Source organism: Maylandia zebra, linkage group LG18, assembly GCF_041146795.1.
Source record: "Maylandia zebra isolate NMK-2024a linkage group LG18, Mzebra_GT3a, whole genome shotgun sequence".
In the NCBI taxonomy this organism is placed as follows: domain Eukaryota; kingdom Metazoa; phylum Chordata; class Actinopteri; order Cichliformes; family Cichlidae; genus Maylandia; species Maylandia zebra.
The window spans coordinates 5,405,920-5,427,136 of NC_135184.1; the positions used below are offsets into that span (position 1 = coordinate 5,405,920).

Genomic DNA, 21,217 nt, shown 5'->3' on the forward strand with positions numbered 1-21,217 from the left:
CGGTTGTGCTCAATATTCGGTATTGAAGAAAGAATTCCAGGAAGTACCCTTAACCCTCACTGTGGCATCTGCAGCTTGGGTACATGTGAAACAAGTTTCTCATTAACAAAAACTAAGATCTGATTCAAACGAGGACTCAAACATGTAAAAACTCCATTGTTAGAAGTTTGTAACTGAGAAAGGAAGATTTACATCATCTTCATCACATGAGTGCGGTATGTGCAGATCAGGCAGCCTGAGATTTTGCAGAGTTTAGGGTATCAGAGAATTTATCCTTTCATATTTAATGATACAAGGGTATTCTTGCGTTTAAGGCATTAACCACAGTTCTCTGATCCCTACATCAGAAATTATTATGCATTAAGTAGAAAAGTGTGAAACTGGGTGGAAACCCCCCCAAATATCTGTTCCAACGACATTAACTCTATCCTACTCGGATGAACATGAGGGAAATTCAACTTAACAGCAGATAAATCACATTAAACCGAGGCTGTGGTTATATCTGCTCGTCTACTTTAATCCACGAGGTACAAGGAGGATTTTGTCCGTTATTCGGCTGAGCAGATGGTCGTCACTGTCAGTCCATCACAAGTGCAGACGACGGTCTGATGCGTTACACCTTGACAGGATGGAGTAGGAGAAATGTTGAACTGTTTGAGTCCAGCTGAAGTAAACCAGCAGACGTGCGTCACGTTTCAGGCACCGTGGTACAAAGCACGGTTGATATCTTAAAGAAGCTTTTCCTAAAGACGCCAAAGAACGTATGTGGAGCTTTCCTGTTTTTCACCTGTCGAGGATCTATGCCACAGCCGCACGTACTTGGAAATTTGAAAAAGAACAAAACTTATGGAATATGAACGTTTGATCCTGTGCTTCAGTCTGTTGTCTGGTATAAAATACTGTAAAGTGATTACAGTAATACGGATTGATCACCTCCAGTGAGATCTTCTGGGAAAGCCAGTCAGAGGAAGCTGTTTGGCTTGATTTGGTTTATTCATCCGACTGCTGTGTTTCATGTTTTTCCTTATATGACAGTACCTGTGGGACTGCTTGTATGGTGAGGTCTGAATAATAAGCTCTGAGCTATCTTTGGTGAACGGCACGTTTACACCACTGTCCTTGGTACTGGGTGCGTCCCAGATCTGAGTATCAGAATGAAACCAAAGAAGAGTCGAGATGACTGAAGATGCAGCATTTTAAAATATCTGTCTCTTAGTGTTTGCCCCTGAGCGAAGCTTAAAGAGTCTTAGACCTACAGATGTGGTCAGAAGTTTACATCTACTCCAACTTTTTTGGCCAAAAGCTTGTTGATGGGTACCACACGGTCTGGTTGAGTTGCGACTTGCTAAGGACTATTTTAACCACTTTCTGGTAGTTCACTCCCCTCAGTTCTGACTATCTTCCCTCTCTTCGTTATCATGTGTGGTGTGAATCGATGGTCTCGTTCACTCTTAGCATACAGCTCGATGTGTACATGTCATCTGTATGGCTGACAACTGCTCCACTCTGTAGTCAGTCTTGTTAATGATCTCATTGAGGGGGTTTATGTCTATGCAGAACCGCTATAGCTCAGGACCAACGTAGGTGTGGACCACGTCAGGGCCTGTCCCTTTCTTTGATATGTGCCACTGTGATGGTTACTAGAGCCTCTTCAGGGTGGTTGCTGTGGTTAGATCCACTGAGCTTGTCCTGTGCTCTTCCAGTATTGCTCTGTCTCATATTATTTCCCTGCTACTGTGTGGAACAGCTGGTTTCTCCTGCCTTCTAACGCTTTCTCTTCAAGCAGAGGCCAAGTTCAGCCTCCAGCAGCGTAGATCAGCTGGTTAGCAGGTATTGTCCATAGTGCTGCATTGGTAACCTATCCTACTGTAACTCAACGATCACTTGGGGCTTGGTACCCAATCTCGGGGTGGGGGTGATGATATCATCGTAGCATGTTTGTTGTACCCCTTCTGTTGGGTATCAAAGATTCAATTTAACGCCGTCTGCTGGGGTTACTTGTGTAGTAGCGTTCCAACACACGTCTATTGCCCAGTGATACCTTCTTGTTCCAGTAGCCACTTCCTCAGGGTGCCCTGGCTCCTCAACACCTGATCTGAGCCGGTATGACTTACTGCTTCAGGTAGGCTTGGTTAGACATGGGGGGGTCTAGCCCAGGACCCTTACTGGATACGGACGGCCCAGGCGGGAATTCGTAAACTTCAACTTGTGCACCTTATTCTTCTTTTTCCAAAACAGGTCATTCATGTTCATCACAAGTGGATGTAAACAAGCAGATGAGATGAAAAATTATATTTTTACAAAGTGTGATGTCGAGCAACAGAAACAGCAGTTCTTCTGTGCTCGGTGTTTCTGTTGTTTCTTCGAGGCCTGCTGGGTAAACACCGAGAACAAGTCGAAGATGTTTGATTTCCCCACAAGAAAAGATCACAGATATCCAGCCTTTAACGAGTTTTTAACAGTCAGCAAATCTAGCCGATCTCTGCTGAAGTGCAGTTTTGTTCACAGCTTCGTTTATCACTTGAAGGATTTCTGCAACTCCTGCTCAGCTGAAGCCTGTAAGAGTGTTCGGACCGCAATGCAAGAACGTCTGAATGTGCCGTTTTTGCAGATGCGCGGCGTTCGTCCGGAACAGTCGGAGGGTTGGACACTAAAAAACAAAAAGTCATTCTCTTCACCTGCAGAGCGGTTTTTCATTTCCTGTATGTCTCAGGTTCAGGACCATCCTCCATTTCAAGCTGATCATTGCTTTTACATTTCAGATCTGATTTGCAGCTTTCAGCCACGTCAGGAATTAAATGAATTGTTAGAAAAGTTATTATATTATAACGATTTTACAGACTTAATGGGGAGATATGAAACTCTAATATAATTTAGCCTTTTAATCGTCAGCGAGTTTAATTTGCAGACTCGCACGCTAACACAGTCGTAACACTGAAATCGTCACACACTAACTTACTGTAAGCTTTAACTTTGTTTGGCAGCTTTAAATGAGCAGATTAACATTTGGCTGAAGACTCTTTTCTGTTCTTACTGCTTGTTTTGGTTTTCTGAGTTTTACCCTTTTGACATTTTTTTCTTACTTCCTTGTTTTGTGCGTAACCCCACCCACATTTCTCATACTTGGTTTTGTCTCCACCTTCCCTCCTTCTTTACTTCCTCTTCTACCCCTTCACTTTCCTCCTCCTCCGCCCCCTCTTTGCTGCTGTAGCCTCACAGGCTGGGAAAACTTGCCGACCAGGTAGGGAACCACCATCAACCTTCCCCGCCCAACAGCAGTAACCGCCACCATCACCACCCCACTGCCTGCCAGCACACCTCTCATCAGATGGCTTTAGATCTAAGTTTAAGAGACGCTTGGCTGGGTCTCACGGCACTTAGTCAATATCAGGGACACTGGAGCAGCTTTACTCTGTGGATTTCGCCCAATCTGTAGATGTGTTACTCACAGCTGACACGTCTCCAGTCAGATGAATTATAAATACAGATGATTGACATCTGTTCTGTTCCCAGCAACAAAAAGAACAAACAGCAGAACATTTGCAATAAAATCCATCTTAGAATAGCTCAAATAAAGCAGCATAGCCACTCTGCTATAACCCACAAATTTGTGTGAACTAGACCTTTAGTTGGGCTGGAGAGGAGCCCCAGACAACAGTGACTCATCGATCACAAGCTAGCCGCGCCCTGCTTTAACTAGGCCATAATTTATAAAATGCTACACCAAAGAAAGGTAGTGATTAAGACCAAAGACTCATTAGGAGACTGTCTTCCAGTGTAATCAGCGTGTGACGCCCCTCGTCTCTATCTGGAGTCACCCGCTCCCGCTTTCACTTCTCTTCTTCCGTCTATGATTCTGCTCTGATTTGCATGTATGGCTCGATTTTTTTTCATCATAGAAACATGCAAGCAAATCTTCCTTTATATGGAAAAAGCATAGAGGCTGTAGCCATAAAACTACTGCATATAAATAACATAAGACTGAGTAAAGAGACAGATGTAAGGCAAGTGGCATTATAAAACAATTAAGGAAAGGAACCACCAAACAATAGGCTAGTAAAAAATTATCAGATCTATAAGATTATTAAGACTGTAAAGTAGATGGTCATGAGAATTTGCATAATTAAGATTAAGGAACTGACCTCCCAGCCCATTGTTCCTTCAGTGGGCTGGTTTCAGTCATTATGCAAATGTACTGTTTATAAGATTGAAACCTGCAGTCAGCTGAGACTGAAGAAGTCACCTGTACGAGTGACGAAACGTTTCTCCCACAAAACGCTACGTCCAGCTGATCAGAATCCGCTTTTGGAGATTGACTTTCCTGGATGATTGAGAATGCATCAAGACGTTTCCACTGCTATCAACAAGCTCGTTAGCCGCAGCAGCTCAGTGCTGCAGCTAACTCCCAGAAATCACGAATACGTGACAGTGCAAGGATACATGTGCATGTGCCTCTCTGTGGTGTGAGTCCAGCACCAAAGGATGTTTGCTCTGCCTGTTCCAATCAAATTTCCCTTTGCCAATAAATCACTGAATACTCTTGAAGCGGTCACTGCCTGAAGTCTCTTCAGAGAGGGCGTTTGCATTTTTGCACTGTGGGTGTGTGGGCGTAAGACTCCCAGGATGCCGCTGTGTGTCCGGTGGTGGGTTTTTAATCCTGGATTAATGGAGGGATGGATGGAGGAGAAGAGAGGTCGGAGAGGGGGATCCTTAATCTCGTCCTTTTTCTCCGTCTTAATTTTTCTTCAGTGATTTCACTCATTCAGAGTACAGTAGTCGGCACAAAGAGATCTGACTGAATGCATGTATTGTGCAACCTCTGTGTACTTTAGAAACAGTGAATTTGTCCTGGGTGGGTCGTCACGCGGGTATAATTGCAGCTACTAATCACTTTCCCCTTCTTTACTTTATCGTTTGCATGTCAATCAGGTAGAATCTGACTTTGCAGAAAGTTTGTTGATGTGCATTTATTTTTGAAATTGTTTGACTTTCCTTCTACAATCACTGCTGTTGCTCCCACATTGATCGTTTCACACGGTTGTAAATGCTGTAGATCAGGGGTGGGGAAGTCCAGGCCTTAGAGTGCTGGTGTGCTGCAGGTTTTAGATCTCACCCTGGGTCAACACACCTCAATCAAATGATTAGTTTGTTCCCAGGCTTCTGGAGAACTTGTTGAGGAGGTAATTTAGCCAATTAAATCAGCTGTGTTGGATTAAGGAAACAACTAAAACCTGCAGGACACCGGCTCTTGTTGCCTGGAGTTCCCCACCCCTGCTGTAGAGGGTCGGGTTCCCACCTTCCCACCCAAAACATTTACGTCCCTCCTTCAGTGGAGGTAAAGCTTTTCTTTATGACCACACAGCATCCACTGCAGTCTGCTAGGAGTCGATAAGCTGTAGCAATTTTTTGCATAAAAAGCCTTTTTTGAATAAAAAGGACGTTTTGTGAGTCTGTGGTGTTCACACTTTCTCTCGCTGGTGTTTCTCAGGGCACCTCAGGACCTGACCCCACAACTGTTTATGTTGATATGAGGGCGCTGCGACATGACAGGTAAGTGTCCTTGCTGCTTTGTTAGAAGCTTAACAGATACTTTTGCAGAAAGATGTTCGGTGTCTGAAACCTCTTAACGACTGCTTTGGTCACCAGTAATTTGCATGAAAGATGCCAACTGCTCTCCAAGCAGTAGTGAAACTGAGAAGCGTGACGCAGACTGGAAATGGAGACACATTCAGAGTGTGTTTCAGCATTAATTAAAAAAATACATTGTCAGATGGTTCAACAAACACAAAATATTTTCTTCCAGGTATTTTATGGCTCACGTTTCTTCAGGCCGATGGATTTTCGTGCTCGGCTGGAGTCGGCAACACCAGCCTTGTGTATTTTTTAGATGTTGTTTTCATGCACTGAATCGGTTTTCCGTCGACTCTCACGCGGACACAGAGTCTATTCTGTGCTGTAAAGTCTTCAGCCGGTGTCCTGCGGGATTTCAGCGGCGCCGCAGCGCTCTGCCGGACGGCTTCGCTCGTGAAGTTTGTGAATGAGAGAACACGACTCGGCGAGCGCTCTCAGAATAAATAAAGTGCTCAGCAAAGATTGTTATTGTAATGCGAGGCTTATTCTCTGCAGCTCAGAAGCATTGCTGCAGGCTGACGGTAAAAAAGTCTGAATATAATGAGAAGCTGGAAGTTTCTCTGAGACAATATGACATGCACACTGTCACCCTCACAGCCTCTCCACAGTGTGAGAGGGGTGAACTTTAAAACCCATCAAACCCAGTCTGAGTCACATTTCCTGCTGGGTAACTCCGCCATTTGTTTTGCCAGACTGCTGCTTGTCAGTGAGACAGCTCTGACTCTTAATGAACCAGCCAGGGCTCAACATCAGTGTCAGATTTCAGAGGAGAAACGCCGTCAGTTTTCCAGCTGGTGGAGATGGACAAACACATCCGAGATAACAAGCGAGACTCGGACTTATTCAAACATCTCTGACGAGAAGGGCCTGTGGGATTAAAGGAACAACGGCGAAACGACCAGCAAGAAACCGGCACAAACTGAAAAATGCATTAATTTGAACTCGTCAGGAGCTTGTTACTCATCCCTGAAGCTCCCCAGACGCAGTTTCCTGCTCCCTGATGCAGCCCGTCATTACGGTGCTCAGCCTGTGTCTGCTGATTTCCACACAGAAAAGTCGCAGCACACGAAGCAGCAGGGCCGTGCAATCCCGCTGTGTATAAATATAACTGTCAGTGTGCATGATTACATGTAATCACTGCTGATTTAAGCTGGCCCGAGTCTACCACAGGCTCTCCGTGTTTGCAGTCTGACAAACCACTCGTCCTGGTTTATTTTTAGTTTTACTGTTTCAGCTTTTTCCCACAATTCTGTTTTTGTTTTTTTACATCACATCAACATTAGCCGTTAGCGGTCAACAGTCAGAGTTAAGATCCTGTCCAGAATCCTGATTATGGGATGTTGATTAGAGATAATACGCAGCCGACTAACAGAAACGTCCCCGTTTGTCTGCTCTGCAGGGTCAGACTCGTAGAGCGGGGATCGCCACACAGCCTGCCACTGATGGAGTCTGGGAAGGTCAGTTTTATCTAAATTTAACGTTTATTAACTTTTTCAAAGAAGCTGTTTTTGGTCTTTGCTCGATCTGCGTCTCTCTCTTTGAGCAGATCCTGCCGGGGGTCAGAATCATCATCGCCAACCCAGAGACCAAGGGACCAATGGGAGAGTCACATCTGGGAGAGGTTTGTCTGAGCTTTAATGGTCTTCTCTATAAACAGATATTTGTACGTGAAAATAAAAAGGCTTCTGGTTTTCGGACTTTGGTCCAAGCTCCTTTGACCAATCGTGTTTGAGCATCAATGCACCTGCTGAGGTCAGCAGAGTAAGTGATCATTAACCTGAAATATTTACTTTTTTTTTTTTAAACTCATTGAATTTGATCAATTAAACCTAATATTTACCAATTTCAGTAGAAAAGGTGCGCCTGATATTCTTTGTCTAATTCACTAAAATGTTTTTTTAAAAGGTTTCCTTTGGTAGATTGTGGAAAACAGGAATATTTCTGTCATTTAACAGTTTATCTATTACTTAATTTCTTTGGTTTAGCATGAATGGCCATGGGGGGGGTCTTTATCAGTAAAAAGCTGTACATGTGAAAAAAACCCCCAAACAGTTAAAAGCTCAAAATGTACCCCCTCCTGTGCATTTTCCATTGGGCCAGATTGGAGTCCTTGCAGGGCTGATTCTGGCCCCCGGGCCTTATCTTTGTTTTCTCCTGGAAGCTCTGCAAGTGGAAATGACAAGAATCTGGGACATGAAGTGAAAACATGGATGTTTGTCCACATCTGTTTGACGTTTATAGAGGAAATAATCCCTTGACGATTATTTTCTGCTGTATTATTTGTGCGTTTGCAGATCTGGGTGCACAGTGGCCACAACGCCAGCGGTTACTTCACCGTCTACGGGGACGAGGCGCTGCAGTCCGACCATTTCAACTCCAGGCTCAGCTTTGGAGACACGCAGACCGTCTGGGCTCGGACCGGATACCTGGGCTTCCTGCGCAGGACGGAGCTCACCGACGCCAGCGGAGGTCAGGGCGGGCCGTTCGTCGAACACGGTTGACGTGGTTAATGGGGCTGCGGCTGACCTTTAATGATCTCGCACAACAACAAGGAATAAACGATTAAACGGCTTCAGCGCTGATTTTAAGTGCTGCCGGCTCCTCCTGATTGGCTCTTTCTCTCTGCTGAGATCAAGTCTGATATTTAAAACACTCAAATGTTTATTTCCAGCTCATAACAGTCAGATATTCAGACATCTGCAGAAAACGCTGAGTTTACTTCGTGACTTTAATCTGTGCAGGAAGACCGTTCACGTTAAAAGCTTTGATAACTCATACATTAATCTAAAAGCGCAGCATGGTGGCTTGAAAGGAAATCTGTTCGTGTCCACAGAGCGCCACGATGCCCTGTACGTGGTCGGTGCTTTGGAGGAAGCCATGGAACTCAGAGGGATGCGTTACCACCCCATCGACATCGAGACCTCCGTCATCAGGACGCACAAGAGCATCACAGAGTGGTGAGCATCAGCCAATTATGACATTACAGTGTCTTTATGAAAAAATAAAAAAGTGTGTTCAGCTCTCGCCACGCCTTTACATACGATATGTTACTCGATGTGGTTTCTTGACATTTTTTCACCAACTTTAACCTTGGACGCTAACAATCAAGGTCAAATGCTTTGCCAGCCTAGGTACTCATGTCCCCCGAGGCCTAGCACATTGTCTTGAAGTTTGAAGAATAAAGTTATTCCAGGTTTTCACATTTGTTTTGCCTCGATCGAGCTTTTATTAGAATCTGCTGTCACACCAAATTTGAACGTGATATCTTAAAAACTGTGGATGAGAGCTGCCAACACGTCGATTACACACTCCGCCCCTTCTGGGGTGACAAGAATTCAAGTTTTCGTCATGTGTGTCCGCAGCGCGGTGTTCACGTGGACCAACCTGCTGGTGGTGGTGGTGGAGCTGGACGGTTCGGAGCAGGAGGCCCTGGACTTGGTCCCCCTCGTCACCAACGTGGTGCTGGAGGAGCACTACCTGATTGTGGGCGTGGTGGTGGTGGTGGACATCGGCGTCATCCCCATCAACTCCAGAGGGGAGAAGCAGAGGATGCACCTGCGGGACGGCTTCCTGGCCGACCAGCTGGACCCAATCTATGTGGCCTACAACATGTAGCGCCCCCTGGTGGCTGAAGAATTATTGAGGAAGATGCAAAGACAATTCTGCTCCAGAGACCGAAGGAAGGAAAAGCGGAGCCGAGGCAGAGTTTCCGGCACGAGGGGGAGGTGGTGGTCGACCTTTTTGCCCTGAATTTTGGTGCTTACTCCCAGGCTGCGTAACCGCTGCAAACTAGCTCCCAGAATCCAGCGCTGGCATCTAGATTGCATTCAGGTCATGCTCAGTCTGAGAGGAAGTGCGGTCCCCGGGTCGTGCCGACTGTTTACCGAAAAGTGGAAAACTCGCAGCAGTAGAGGACAATCGTTAGGAAAGATCCCGGCTTTTAAAGTGCGTGTGGCTCACTCTCTATTTTCATGTTATTTGCTTTCCTTAGGCTATTTTTTTGAAAAGGATATTTACACACAAAGAGAAAAAAACCCTAAACGATATCGACCATTACAAAGTGCGACATATGTTTTGATACGAGGGCGGGGTCTGAGGGGAGCGCGTCGCAGCCGCCCCCCGGTTTTACGATGAGGTACGTTTCTTTCGTATTTTTCTTGTTTTGTTTGGAATCGTTATTTTCTGAAGCCCCATCTCAGCTAAAGTCGGCGTGCTAATTTTCATATACTAACAGCTGCAGCCTTCAACTCAGTTTATTTTTCCGTACAAACTAACGGCTTCGACCGAAGCTAAACACAAATTCATATCATGTAAGTATGTACAAACAGAAACTGATTTAATTTATTTTGTTTCTCTGTTAGAAGTATATGACGAGACATTCGAGAATGTTTTGCTCTTGAATATTTGCTAATATTACGAAAAAGAAAAAAGCATTGTATTATCTTGAGTGAAACAAACTCACATCAAGCCTATTATTGAAAATAGAAATATATGATTATAGATTATATTGAAGATGAGCGTAAGGACTAATCCCAGACAAAAGCAGAAGGATGAGGGGCCGTGCGTCTGCACGTTGGTCTGAAATGTGTCGGTCAAATGGAAATTATAAAAGCGATGCTCCGAGTTTTATTCCAGCTTTCGTGTGAAGAGTTCTGATCCTGTCCTGGGAATAAACAGAAACGTTGTTTTTATGCTCTTAAATATTAAAACAAATCCCTAAAAGTTCCTAAAAGTTATTTTTTATAGTCTGCTCTTTTTCTAATAACAGAGGATGAAAGTAAAACTTTGCCAGAAATGTAAAGAATCAGAAGTTTAGGTGCTATTGAATGTTGCTCTGTTTGAATTTGCCTTTATTTTAGATTTCCATCTATTATTGGGGCAACTTTTCCAGCTCAGTCACGGGGATAATTATTTGCCTACAAGGGGATGGAGAGCATTGAGTGTCAGGGCTGTTACAGTGAAGTTCATCGCAGTAACCAGGATATCTGTAGCTAATGTGAGCATTTTCGATTAATAGTAAATAATGGAAAATTCATCTACAACTTTGTTTTGTTGACTTTTTAATCATTTTAAAAGCCTAAATGTCTCGTACGGTCTCTCAGTCAAAGTAAAGTTGTAAATTTTAGATCCTGACAAATTTATCACGTTTGCCAATTTATCAGTAGGAGCGTTTTAGATATACTGATCCATGAAAATTAAAGAAGAGCTGGGAGAAATGCCCTCCATACATATGGATGAGTCAGCTGATCCGGGCTGGAGAATAGTGAAATCTGTTTGTTAAATCCTCAAATATCAGTATCGCTCTCAAGAATTACAAAGACATGATTTCCTTCAGACAGACCATGAGAGTGGGAAAGTGGTTTGATAGCAGGGATTAAGAGGCGGGGATTGAAAAGTAAATTATGATATGATAGTGGCACATTACGTTGCTGTTAACAGTAACAATAAAGTGTGTGGCATCACGTCCCCCTCGTTTATAAGCATCAGCAGGAGAATGATTCAAAGTATTTCACTAAAAATATCGATATTTGGCACTAGTATCAGCATGTTGCTGTGTTTACATTTTACAGATCTCGTGACTAATGCAGTCCAATAATTTATAACAAACGTCTTTTGAAAATGCATCATCTGAGTCAGGAGATTCGTTGCCATCTAGTGGCGACTAGAGGAAATTACAACAGGCTTGTTTTTGGTGTGGTTGGCGCCTTTGGGTCAGAACTCTTCACGCGTCACGTTTCTCTGGGAACAAACAGGTTTACTGATCTTTAAAATGTTAAGAAGTAGGAACATCTGTCGCTTTTCAAACTCTCACAGCTGGACCGAAACGTTCCTTCAGACAGACCGTCAGCAGCGCTCGTTGGACTCGTTTTATCACCCCCGGCTCGGAAAAGGCGAATCACCCCAAAGTGGCAGTTGTAAATATCAAAGTGGGAAGTCCTTCATATTTTTACACGGACTGATCAATCAGGGCTCATACAGTGATGTCACAACAGGAAGAAAGGTGTTTTTGCCAGAGACCCTTTAACTCGTTAGAGCTGCGGGGAGGTCGGAGCAGGAGGGCCTTCTTCATCGTCTTTGGCGGAGAATGTTCTAGTTTCAATGCCAGGATTTTTTTAAAGTAAAAAAAGCACTTTCTTCAGTTTGTTTTTCTTTCTTTTATCGGCAAAATGTATGTCCCTTTTTTTAAGGTTTAAAAATGTCTTATTTGAGTTGACATAAAATCTTTCAGTTAAATAAACATTTCAACAATTTTGACAAGAATTCAATTTTTGTCTTATTTACTGTTCTGCAACATTGTTGCTGTATGCATCACACACGGTGATTCCTGAGTTTTAAAATGTTGCTGATTGAAAACTTTCATGAATATTCCACATTCTTAATTATATCTGAGAAGCTATACAACATGAAACTATAGTATTGTGCAAAAGTCGCGCAGGTCGCTCTGTATTTTGGAGACAAACATGTTTAATTCTTTAAAGTGGCCTTGAGCTACAGTTCTCCCGGCAACACAACTTTGCAAAGAGCCTTTGTCTTTTGGGCAGTTTTACTAGCAGCTTGTTGCTAAAACACTGTTCCCTCCTCTATCCATGAAAAACGCCAACCATCCGGTTGTTCAGTCTGACGTCACTAGCCGTGTCTGGGTCTAAACTCTGCTGCAGGTCCATATATCAAACGATCACTATGGCATTACTGAGAGTTGAAAAACTGTCTAAAGTCTTTCATCTTTAATAAAATGATCAGCGTTCTGCTCTACCAGGTGTAACAATTGAGTTTAGCATCCAGGCATCCATGAAAACGGAATTTATGACATTTAACGGAGTTTAGCAGGAAGTTAGCTCGCTAGCTTCTATCTAAATACAATATAGCATGTCCTGATTGCGGGGTTTTGGAAACAAATTAAAACGTACAGCTTTTATCACTTCCAACATAAATGAAGACAGAAAACTAAACAGCAGTGACGTTTGTAGGGTTACTGAAGTTGGGCTAGCTGGTATATGATGTGCTACGTGACCGCTAGCGACACAGCTATGTTAGCATAATATAAACAAGCTAACTTTTTTTCCACTCGATAAAAGTTAACGTGAGTGTTCTCGGTGGTCAGGAACAAATGTAATCGCATGGCAGGATGCTGTAAAAGGACCAAACTTCAGCCAGGAGAACAACTGAGATAATCCATCCACAATACGAGGTTAGTCATTCATATACTGCTGCATGGGCTGGGCTGTAGTTACATCCTAAGGTTTTAAAAACTGAGCTTAAATAAATGATTAGCGGTAATAAAAGCCGAGGGAGGTCAACAGTGATCACTGACTGTTTTAGGAGCTTTTTGAGATCAAATAGAAGAAAATACATAACATTAAACATGTTAACAACACAAAAGCCATATTAAACGCAGACTACTTTAGACCCGGAAGTAGGATTCGTCACGTCATCACTTAACAATCGGATAGCGGTTGGGGTGGCTGTGGCTCAGGTGGTGGAGCAGATCCAGTGTTGCTTACTCCTCAGTAAGGAAAATCGCTATTGGCTGTCTTAAAAGTCGCTAGAAGTCACTAAATGACGTCACCGCCTAATTTGCATAATTGGTCATGCTAATGTAATTGTAACCTATGTTGTTGGAGAGAGAAATAACATCGTGGAAGAGAGAGTGAGTAAAAAACGTCTTAAACGAATTTAAAATTTATTTAGAACTACAAATTAAATTTCTTTTAGCAATTATTTTTTTAATGTCACAATTCCAACCCTGTTCCTTTATCCGGGCCTGGACTGGCAAAAGTGACCCGAGATTGGCACTCTGGTGGAGTTACTTTGTGTGTTTATAAGTAGTTTTAAACCTTGTGATCCACAAAACAGCATAACAGTAAAAGAAGACTGCGTTACAGTCAGTGCGGAGCAGCGGCTTTGCTCATAAGCGATTCATTTGCAGTCTGGAAGCATGGGTGAACATCTCCTGCCCTGATAGCAGCTGGGGGAGGACTATCCTCCGCCCGTGAGCGCTTTGGCACGGGTGAGGTGCCCACGGCAGCACCGCTGCTTGTTGAGAGTGAAAGCGATACGCGCTTTCACGTCAAAAAGTCGTCATAAGTCTCCAGTAACACCAGAAAAAGTCGCCAGATTTGTTGCTAGTCGCTTTTTAGAAAAAAAAAAGTCGCTAAGGGGCTCTGAAAACTTGCTAAATATAGCGACAAAGTCTCTAAGTTGGCAACACTGAGCAGATCAGCTACTGATTGGAAGGTTGGAGGAGCCAGGAATCGAACCACCACTCTGCATGCCAAATATCCTAGGGCAAGAGACTAACCCCAAATTGCCCTCCGATGCGTTCATCGGAGTGTGAATGTGTGAATGCTTATTAGTTACACTACATCACGATGGAACAATGAATCCAAACGTGAAAGTTTGGTTCGAATCACCGTCAGGACAAAAGGTACAACAGTATCTGTAAAACAGGAGACTCTGTTGTGAATTTTTGCTGCTTCAGCCCGCGGTGTTCGAGATCTCGTCAATAAGAACACAAATTTTATAGTCAGACTTTTGTCCACCAAGCACGACCATCGGGTTATTTTCACGATGACAGTGATCCCAAACACTTTTCCAGTGCAGTAAAATCATGTCTGGATAGCAAAGCAAAGGTAATGATGAAGAATAAAGGTGGTCATACAAAATACGTGTTCAAACAAAGACTTCCAAGTTCGTTAGAATCGTACAAAACTCTTTTAGCTTATACAGTGCATTTTCATTTCAATAAACCACTGCAACCAAACCAAAAGCAAAATCTAAAACAAGCGGTGGGCCAAGGGGTTTGCAAAGTGCTGCACATTTGCCGTTCTGTGCACTGCTGCTATCTAAACTCTTAATACTGATCACCTAAATATTACTGACGTGGGAATTATATCACTTATATCATTCTTACCTTTAATGTCTTGATGTTGGTTTTTCCTTCAGCCACATTTGGAAATCTGAGTTTAAAGAAACAGTCATTTTTAAATAGGAACCATTTACAGTTAATCAGCATCATACAGAGTAACTTACTGGTAAACAAGTAAACAATAAAGTAAAGTAAAAATGCATTTCTTAGATACAACCTGCATTATGAAATGCATCATATCCTCAAAAGAAACCAAAACAGACTCTGGAGAACTTGTTGATACATTTATTTCCTCCATGTTAGCACATAGAATATATTTATATACATATTGCTAGCTAAAGTGTCAAAGAAAAAGGGAGAAAACAAAAGAGCATAGAAAATGTTAAGCCACGAGTAAAAGTTTACATATGGACAGAACAACAGGAAGTGAGAACAAAGAAACCTTTACACTGATTTTATTCCTGCTAAAAGTACTTAAAGTACAAAGAGGATCCATGTAGTACACAGTATGTACCAAAATATCCCGAAATAAGAACAGCGAAAAGGCAAATATGATTGGACAATTTGATCGATTCACTCTTATTCAAGCTGAAAACAGCATCGAGAGAGGGGGGATATAAATCATTGTCATATTGCGTTACTCTGAAGGAGTGCAATCACGCCTTTTCTTTTGTTTACGTGAGGGGAAGAAACCGAACGAGGAGCTGGAGGTACACCTTTACTCATGCAGTTCAAAAAGCAGAAATGCAAACTGGAATGGCATCAAAGCTTTACACGTGGCCAGAAAAAGAAAGGTTTAACATAAAAAAATCACGTCGAAAGCTTCATGGCTGGATGGACAAATATAAAAACAATAAGAAAAAAAAAAAATCAAAGCTGCAGCCTCGCAGGTCACGTGTAACACAAACCCCGCCTCCGGTTTGGAAAAGGTCGGCTTTAAAAAGAGATGCTGAAATGTTGAGACACACTGAAGAAGCTTAAAAGAACAATAACTAAATCTCTCTCTCTCTCTCTCACACACTCACACACACACACACACACACACACACACACACACGATATGATTGTAAAAAACTACAACTAACAGTCATCCGCAGGGGGAAAAATCATTTACAATGTACAAATAAGATGACGGAGGGGACAGAAGGATGTTTTATTTACACGTAGTGCACTGAAGATGAGAACTGTGAGCTATGAGAACATGACAGGAGTAACGCACACATCACATCATAAAGGATTTAATGAGTTTTCATGTCTGAGGGACGTTTCAGAGGAACAACCGTTACCGTAAATTCTCTAATAGTGGGCAGCCCAAAAATCACGGGTTAGGTTCATTATCAACAAATTCAGTAAACGGTAAAATCAACAATGAATGAATCTCATTAGTGAGGCTGTGTCTGTGTGTTACACACTTTCAATCTGTCAGAGCAACTACTGCACAGGGACAACAAATCTTAGTCGTCTCTGGTGACGTGTGATTAATTCACACAAGTCTTAATTGTGTCTCCTGATTAGTAAACAGGACTAATCTGATGGTTAAAAAACAAAAACAAAACCCGAATGCAGTTTCCCCACAAAAAAGTCAAAAAGATCATCGAATAAAAAAATAAATAATTTTTTTTTAAATCATTAAAAGTTATGTTTGAGATTGTTGCTGCAGACATTCGAGATCTTGATTTTATTAATGTCTTTAGCTGTGTTTAGAAACATAAAAGCTACACCAGCCTACCCATCAAACTTCCTGTTAATGAAATGCATTTCCTCCAATTTCACAATAAAAGCTGTTCAAGGTAAAAGTAAGAGCTCATAAAAATGTCGCCCTACATGGTAGCATGCAGTGAAGTGTGCAGATCACATAAAGTAAATGTTGATTACCAAATCGGTTTTTGAGGGTTGGTGAATAAATTTACCTTTTTGTTAAAGTGTTTTTGTAATTTTTTAAGTAACAGAAGTAAGAAGTATGTAGTTTATTTAGTATTTGTGTGAACTGGTCAAACAAAACAGGCACTTTATAGTGAAGAGATTATTTTAAGCTCCGTTTTAGTTTGTGTTGTTGCATTTTGTCACAATTACTACATTAAATAAGGATTCTATGACAGTGTTTTTGCACCGCTCAGATGTTTCATAAAGAAGACAAACATCCAGCACAGTAACAAGTTTTAACCACTTTGTTACATCAGAAATCTTCTTCCATAAAAAAAAAAAAAAAAAAATGGGCCCGATTAAGTAAAACCCATTTAACAGAGTCTGTGTGTTCACTGCACATTACCGGACTTGTTAAACTCAATTCAGCTCTATATTTTCTACTAGTGTAGCTTTTCGTGACTCACAGCTGGAAACCCCCACAATTATTTTTTGTCTTTTAAAAAAACAAAAACAAAAAAAAACAGACAAACAAATGTTACAGAAATGTTCTATTGTTATTTGAAAAAAATCAAAAGAATAAAGTGTAACAGCCTGATTAGCTGGTGATCATTGGGACAAATATTGCATGTTGCTGTTGGAGAAAGCTGATCTCTTCAAACATTCGACTGCTAAAACACAGCACGTAGTGCATACAAGGATGGAGGCTTCGTTCACAGCCAACAGCACAAACTACAGGGCTGCCCACCATGTGAGAATTCACAGCGTCTTATTTTTCATATGTTAAAGGAAAAAGGCAACTTGGGGTAAAGCAAGTTTCTCTCATCTTTCATAACTGAAGAAACAGTCAAACAAAAAACAAACAAACAAAAAAAAAAATCCATTAAAAACTGGCAATTTTATTGCCCCATCAAAAGAATTCAAATAAAAGTGATTCTAAGCACCGTAATTAGACATCAACACTCAACACTGAGCACAGGGGGAGGAAAAGAAAAAGTTTGATCATTCATATTTGCATATTTTTTATATTGGTCCATCCATTATCACTTCTTTATGGAGACCAGACGTCTGGTCGTTTTTTCCTGCTTGTTTTCCCTTAATGAATGAAAAAAAACTATGAAACTATCTACATGCATGTGGCCTCACTGGGTGAGAGGATGAGAAGAAGAAACGGGCACCGACCACCAACTACAGCATACGCAGTGAAAGAGTCTCATAGCTAGTCACTTCAGATTAAAGGGGGGAAAAAAGATGATGAGGAATCTCGAGTGTACGTCACTAGAAAAATGACACTGATGACGCTCCGGAAAATATACATCTTTTTTTTTTTCCTTTTTAAATACACTGCAGGAGGGCGAAGAGAGGAGAGGAGTCGCCGCCAGATGTTCTCAGGTAGGTTCATCAAAAGGTGCGACTTTTTTTTGGCAATATTACAAGCATTTGGGTTGTTAAGAAAATGAAATGTGCAAACAAAAAAACTAAAAAGAACCAACAACAAACCACCCAACAACAAAACTGTCAAATCATGTAACCTCTCTAAGATCCAGCTCAGGAAAGATTGCTGTACATCCCCTCGGCTTCAGTACAAACTTCCTGGTTTCATCCAACTCATAAAAAAAAAACACAGTCTAGTCCCCCCAAAAAAAGAAACCAAAAATGTGCATAATTACAATAAAAATCTCTCATGGAAGATTTTTTTTTTTTGGTCGGCATCTTTTAAAGCCGACTTTTTGACCCTGTTCCCAATAAGTGACTTTAGGACAATAAAATTTTCGATAAAAATGGTAAAAGGTGCTATCCACCGCAATCGATTCGTGAAAAGAATAAATTGCATTAAAGTCAGCGAGCCTTTTAATCCACAATTTAATGTTTTTTTGTTGTTTTTTTCCTTTTTAAAACCGGTTTTCTGTATGAAAGCGGAGTCAGTCTGATGCTGCGATGGTGCTTACGGTACCTTTTTTTTTAAATGTTCTGTAGGATCGACGGCGTGCGCTTTGCTGCATTTACAGTAAGAAAAAGGTTTCTTTTAAAAAGTCAGGTAATAAAATGTATTCAGTTAATGCTCACCTGTTCCTACACACTTAAATAACACATTCTCCAACACAAAATTAGCACTTCAGTAAAAAAAAAGAAAAGAAAAAAAAAAGAAGAGGGAAAAAACAAGGTCATAACTCGTTCGAGTCATGCTGTTGAACAAACTGTTCACTGTTCAGAGAAAATAAAAGCGTAGAAAGTAAAATCAATACAATGGGTACATTAAATAATAGAAACAAAACCGCTCCGCACGCACAAAAAACCATCGGGTCCACAAAGTTTTCAGGAAGGCAAGTCGAGAAGCAGGAGGGAGAAGAGTGTTTGTGTTTGTTGTAGACACTGACTGACAGGAGGAGGCGAGGACAGAGCCAATGGCGTGCTGTGTAAGGTCGGGTAGGGGCGGGGCTTGTTCATTCATCTCTTCCTGCGGCAGGTTCGTTTGTGGTCGGCGTGCCAGTGCTCCTGCTGACATTTGATGGAGCAGTACGAGGTGTTCCAGCAGCAGTGGTACATGGCCTCCTCCTCGCAGTTATAACACTGCAGGCACAGGAAACAGCCAAAGGTAAACAAAAACAGGTAAACAAGACCTCAGCTGCTTTTTTCTATTAGTGCCTACTCTGTTCTTCCGTTACAATTTAGTACCTCCTAATGTGGTCGTTGTCATAGCAACACGACTTGATATGTGGCTCGAACGCAAAGGTGGACGTCGAGGTGAGAATATACCCGCTGCTCTGTCTGAATTTTCGTCAGATTCTGCGAACATGGCGTCATTTTTTGTAGCCTTTTCCCTCGTAGCTGGTTTTCAAAAATGGCGGTTTAGAGAACCAGACGCTGGCATGTCTGCTTGAGTGACGCTGCTGACCAGCCAATCGGTGGCATGCAGGCTGACGCCGTCACATTTCAGTACCTGCTCAGACAGCGGCGAACTGAGCGGCTCCGAGTAGGTACTAATGGAAAAGGAGCTATAATAATAATAATAATAATAATAATAATAATAATAATAATAATAATAATAAAAAAACATATATAATACACTGGTTCCAGGTTTTTTCTTGTGATGACCTTAAATCTGCGTTTTAAATCACTGACACTGGGATTTCTTTGGGTTGTGAAAATCATCTTGGACAAAAAAAAAAAAAAAAATTGGAAGATTGTGTTTGTGCGTTTTTATAACTAATAAAAGAAGAAATCTTCTTTATATTCAGGCACACTTTAAGCTCTCGGTTAACTGAACTCACCCACTGCTTCTTCTTGGTCTGGGAGATGAGCTGTTTGTGTTGAGCCACCAGCTTCTTCACCTCCTCCACCAGCTCCTCTTTGCACTTCTCCTTCACCTGCTTACATTTCCTCTCCATCTCCGCCTGAGCTCCAGCCACCGCCTTACTCACCGCCTGGCGTTTCTCCTCCTCCATCTCTGCACGGAGCTGTAGAGAACACGCACACTTAGGTTTGGAACTGGTCCAAAGTGCTCTCCATCATTAGAAGACAAACCCGAGTCGTTTCATACAAACGCACCTTCTCCAGAGCTTCTCTGACGACCCTCTCAGTCTCCCTCTTGTTGTCGGCCTTCATCATCTCCTTCACGTCGTTGAAGACCTTGGTGTACTTCTCGTGGCACATGTTCTGACAGGCACCATCGCTGTTGGTCTGCGTGCCGCGATGCAGCGTGCGCGGCGACCCCCCGTTGGCCTTCTTGGTCTGCGTGGACACCGACAGCTTTTCTGGCTGCTGCGGTGCCGACGACACCGGGATCTCCTGGCTGGAGCTGACGGCCTCCATCTCCGGCTCCGGGTCCTAAGGGAAAGGATGTGATGTCTCTTAGAAGAAGTGACAGCAGGATGCTTCTGTGCCAGCTGTCACACAGATTCCTCCATCTTGGCCTGCAGCTGGTTACAGTAGTTCCTGCTCAGCTATAAGCCACTCTAACCAGAAAACATGAGAGCTGAGAGCTTGCAGCTCCAATCCAGGACAGACAAAATCTGAAGTATCAGTATCAACCTGGATTTCTCTTTGAGAAAAAAAATTAATGCATTTAAAAAAAATGTATTCCTCAAAAATAACTTCAAGCAATTTGAGCACAAACCCTGTCTGTCTGCAAATGTTTGTTCCGACCACCGAGGAGCTTTTGCATTCTTGATTTAGAAATTTCCACCCACTCGTTGCTGCGGATCGCTTCAAGCGATGCTGAAGTGGTTCATGCTGGATTTCAAAGTCTGCTTTTGATCACTGCCCTGAAGAACCCACTCATTTCTTTTACTTCACTTTCCTGCACAACATTTGCACCCACAGCTTGCTGGGATTTAGTGAGATGTCATGTGTCCCCTCTACATAACCCCAAATCAGAATATTTCCACCCTCATGCTCATGCCATGTACTTAGCATATAGCATCAGGTTATAAATCAGTTTGCAGCCAAAGAACACAAAATATATAACAGCTGCTTACACTGACTTCTTCTTTGGGCTCAACCGTGTGACTCCGACGGCTTTTCTTTGCCTTGGGCTCCTGGCTGCCTTTGAGCTGGGGGGAAAAACAGAAAGGGTCAATAATCAGTGAGTACGCTGGCGTCCCAGCAGGCTTTCTTAAATGATGACAGAAAAGATGGAAACAAAGGATATTAAAGAAAGTAGTTTAAAAATAACCTTTAAAGGCTGGTAAAGACCGTTTTAAACAGTTCACAGATTATCATCATGTCTAAATCAGTACTCACAATTAGACTAATTTAAGGAACTCGGGATCTAATAAGGAATTTCTCATAAAACAAAACAAAAATCTACCAAAACGAAGTCAATAAAATTTTTATAGCTGCTTTTTAAGTGTATAA

General features: G+C 42.2%; 2 protein-coding genes across 13 annotated transcripts in view; one reads left to right on the forward strand and one right to left on the reverse strand.

The window, feature by feature from the left end:
- LOC101480681 (disco-interacting protein 2 homolog C) overlaps positions 1-11,892 on the forward strand; it is a 205,257-nt gene extending 193,365 nt beyond the window's left edge. For 6 of the 7 annotated variants that reach the window (XM_076877149.1, XM_076877148.1, XM_076877152.1 and 3 more), the window contains 7 exons: positions 3,212-3,241; positions 5,489-5,550; positions 7,031-7,088; positions 7,178-7,252; positions 7,926-8,100; positions 8,465-8,588; positions 8,994-11,892. In XM_076877149.1, coding sequence (XP_076733264.1) covers positions 3,212-3,241; positions 5,489-5,550; positions 7,031-7,088; positions 7,178-7,252; positions 7,926-8,100; positions 8,465-8,588; positions 8,994-9,246 — 777 coding nt within the window. In that variant the 3' untranslated portion in view covers positions 9,247-11,892. The remainder of the gene's footprint in view (positions 1-3,211; positions 3,242-5,488; positions 5,551-7,030; positions 7,089-7,177; positions 7,253-7,925; positions 8,101-8,464; positions 8,589-8,993) is intronic. The other variant, XM_076877150.1, reaches the window with a different exon arrangement.
- Positions 11,893-14,767: 2,875 nt separating this feature from the next.
- zmynd11 (zinc finger, MYND-type containing 11) overlaps positions 14,768-21,217 on the reverse strand; it is a 33,381-nt gene continuing 26,931 nt past the window's right edge. For all 6 annotated transcript variants that reach the window (XM_012915831.5, XM_012915832.5, XM_004574587.6 and 3 more), the window contains 4 exons: positions 20,839-20,913; positions 19,910-20,188; positions 19,633-19,818; positions 14,768-18,931 (listed from right to left, as the gene is read on the reverse strand). In XM_012915831.5, coding sequence (XP_012771285.1) covers positions 18,809-18,931; positions 19,633-19,818; positions 19,910-20,188; positions 20,839-20,913 — 663 coding nt within the window. In that variant the 3' untranslated portion in view covers positions 14,768-18,808. The remainder of the gene's footprint in view (positions 18,932-19,632; positions 19,819-19,909; positions 20,189-20,838; positions 20,914-21,217) is intronic.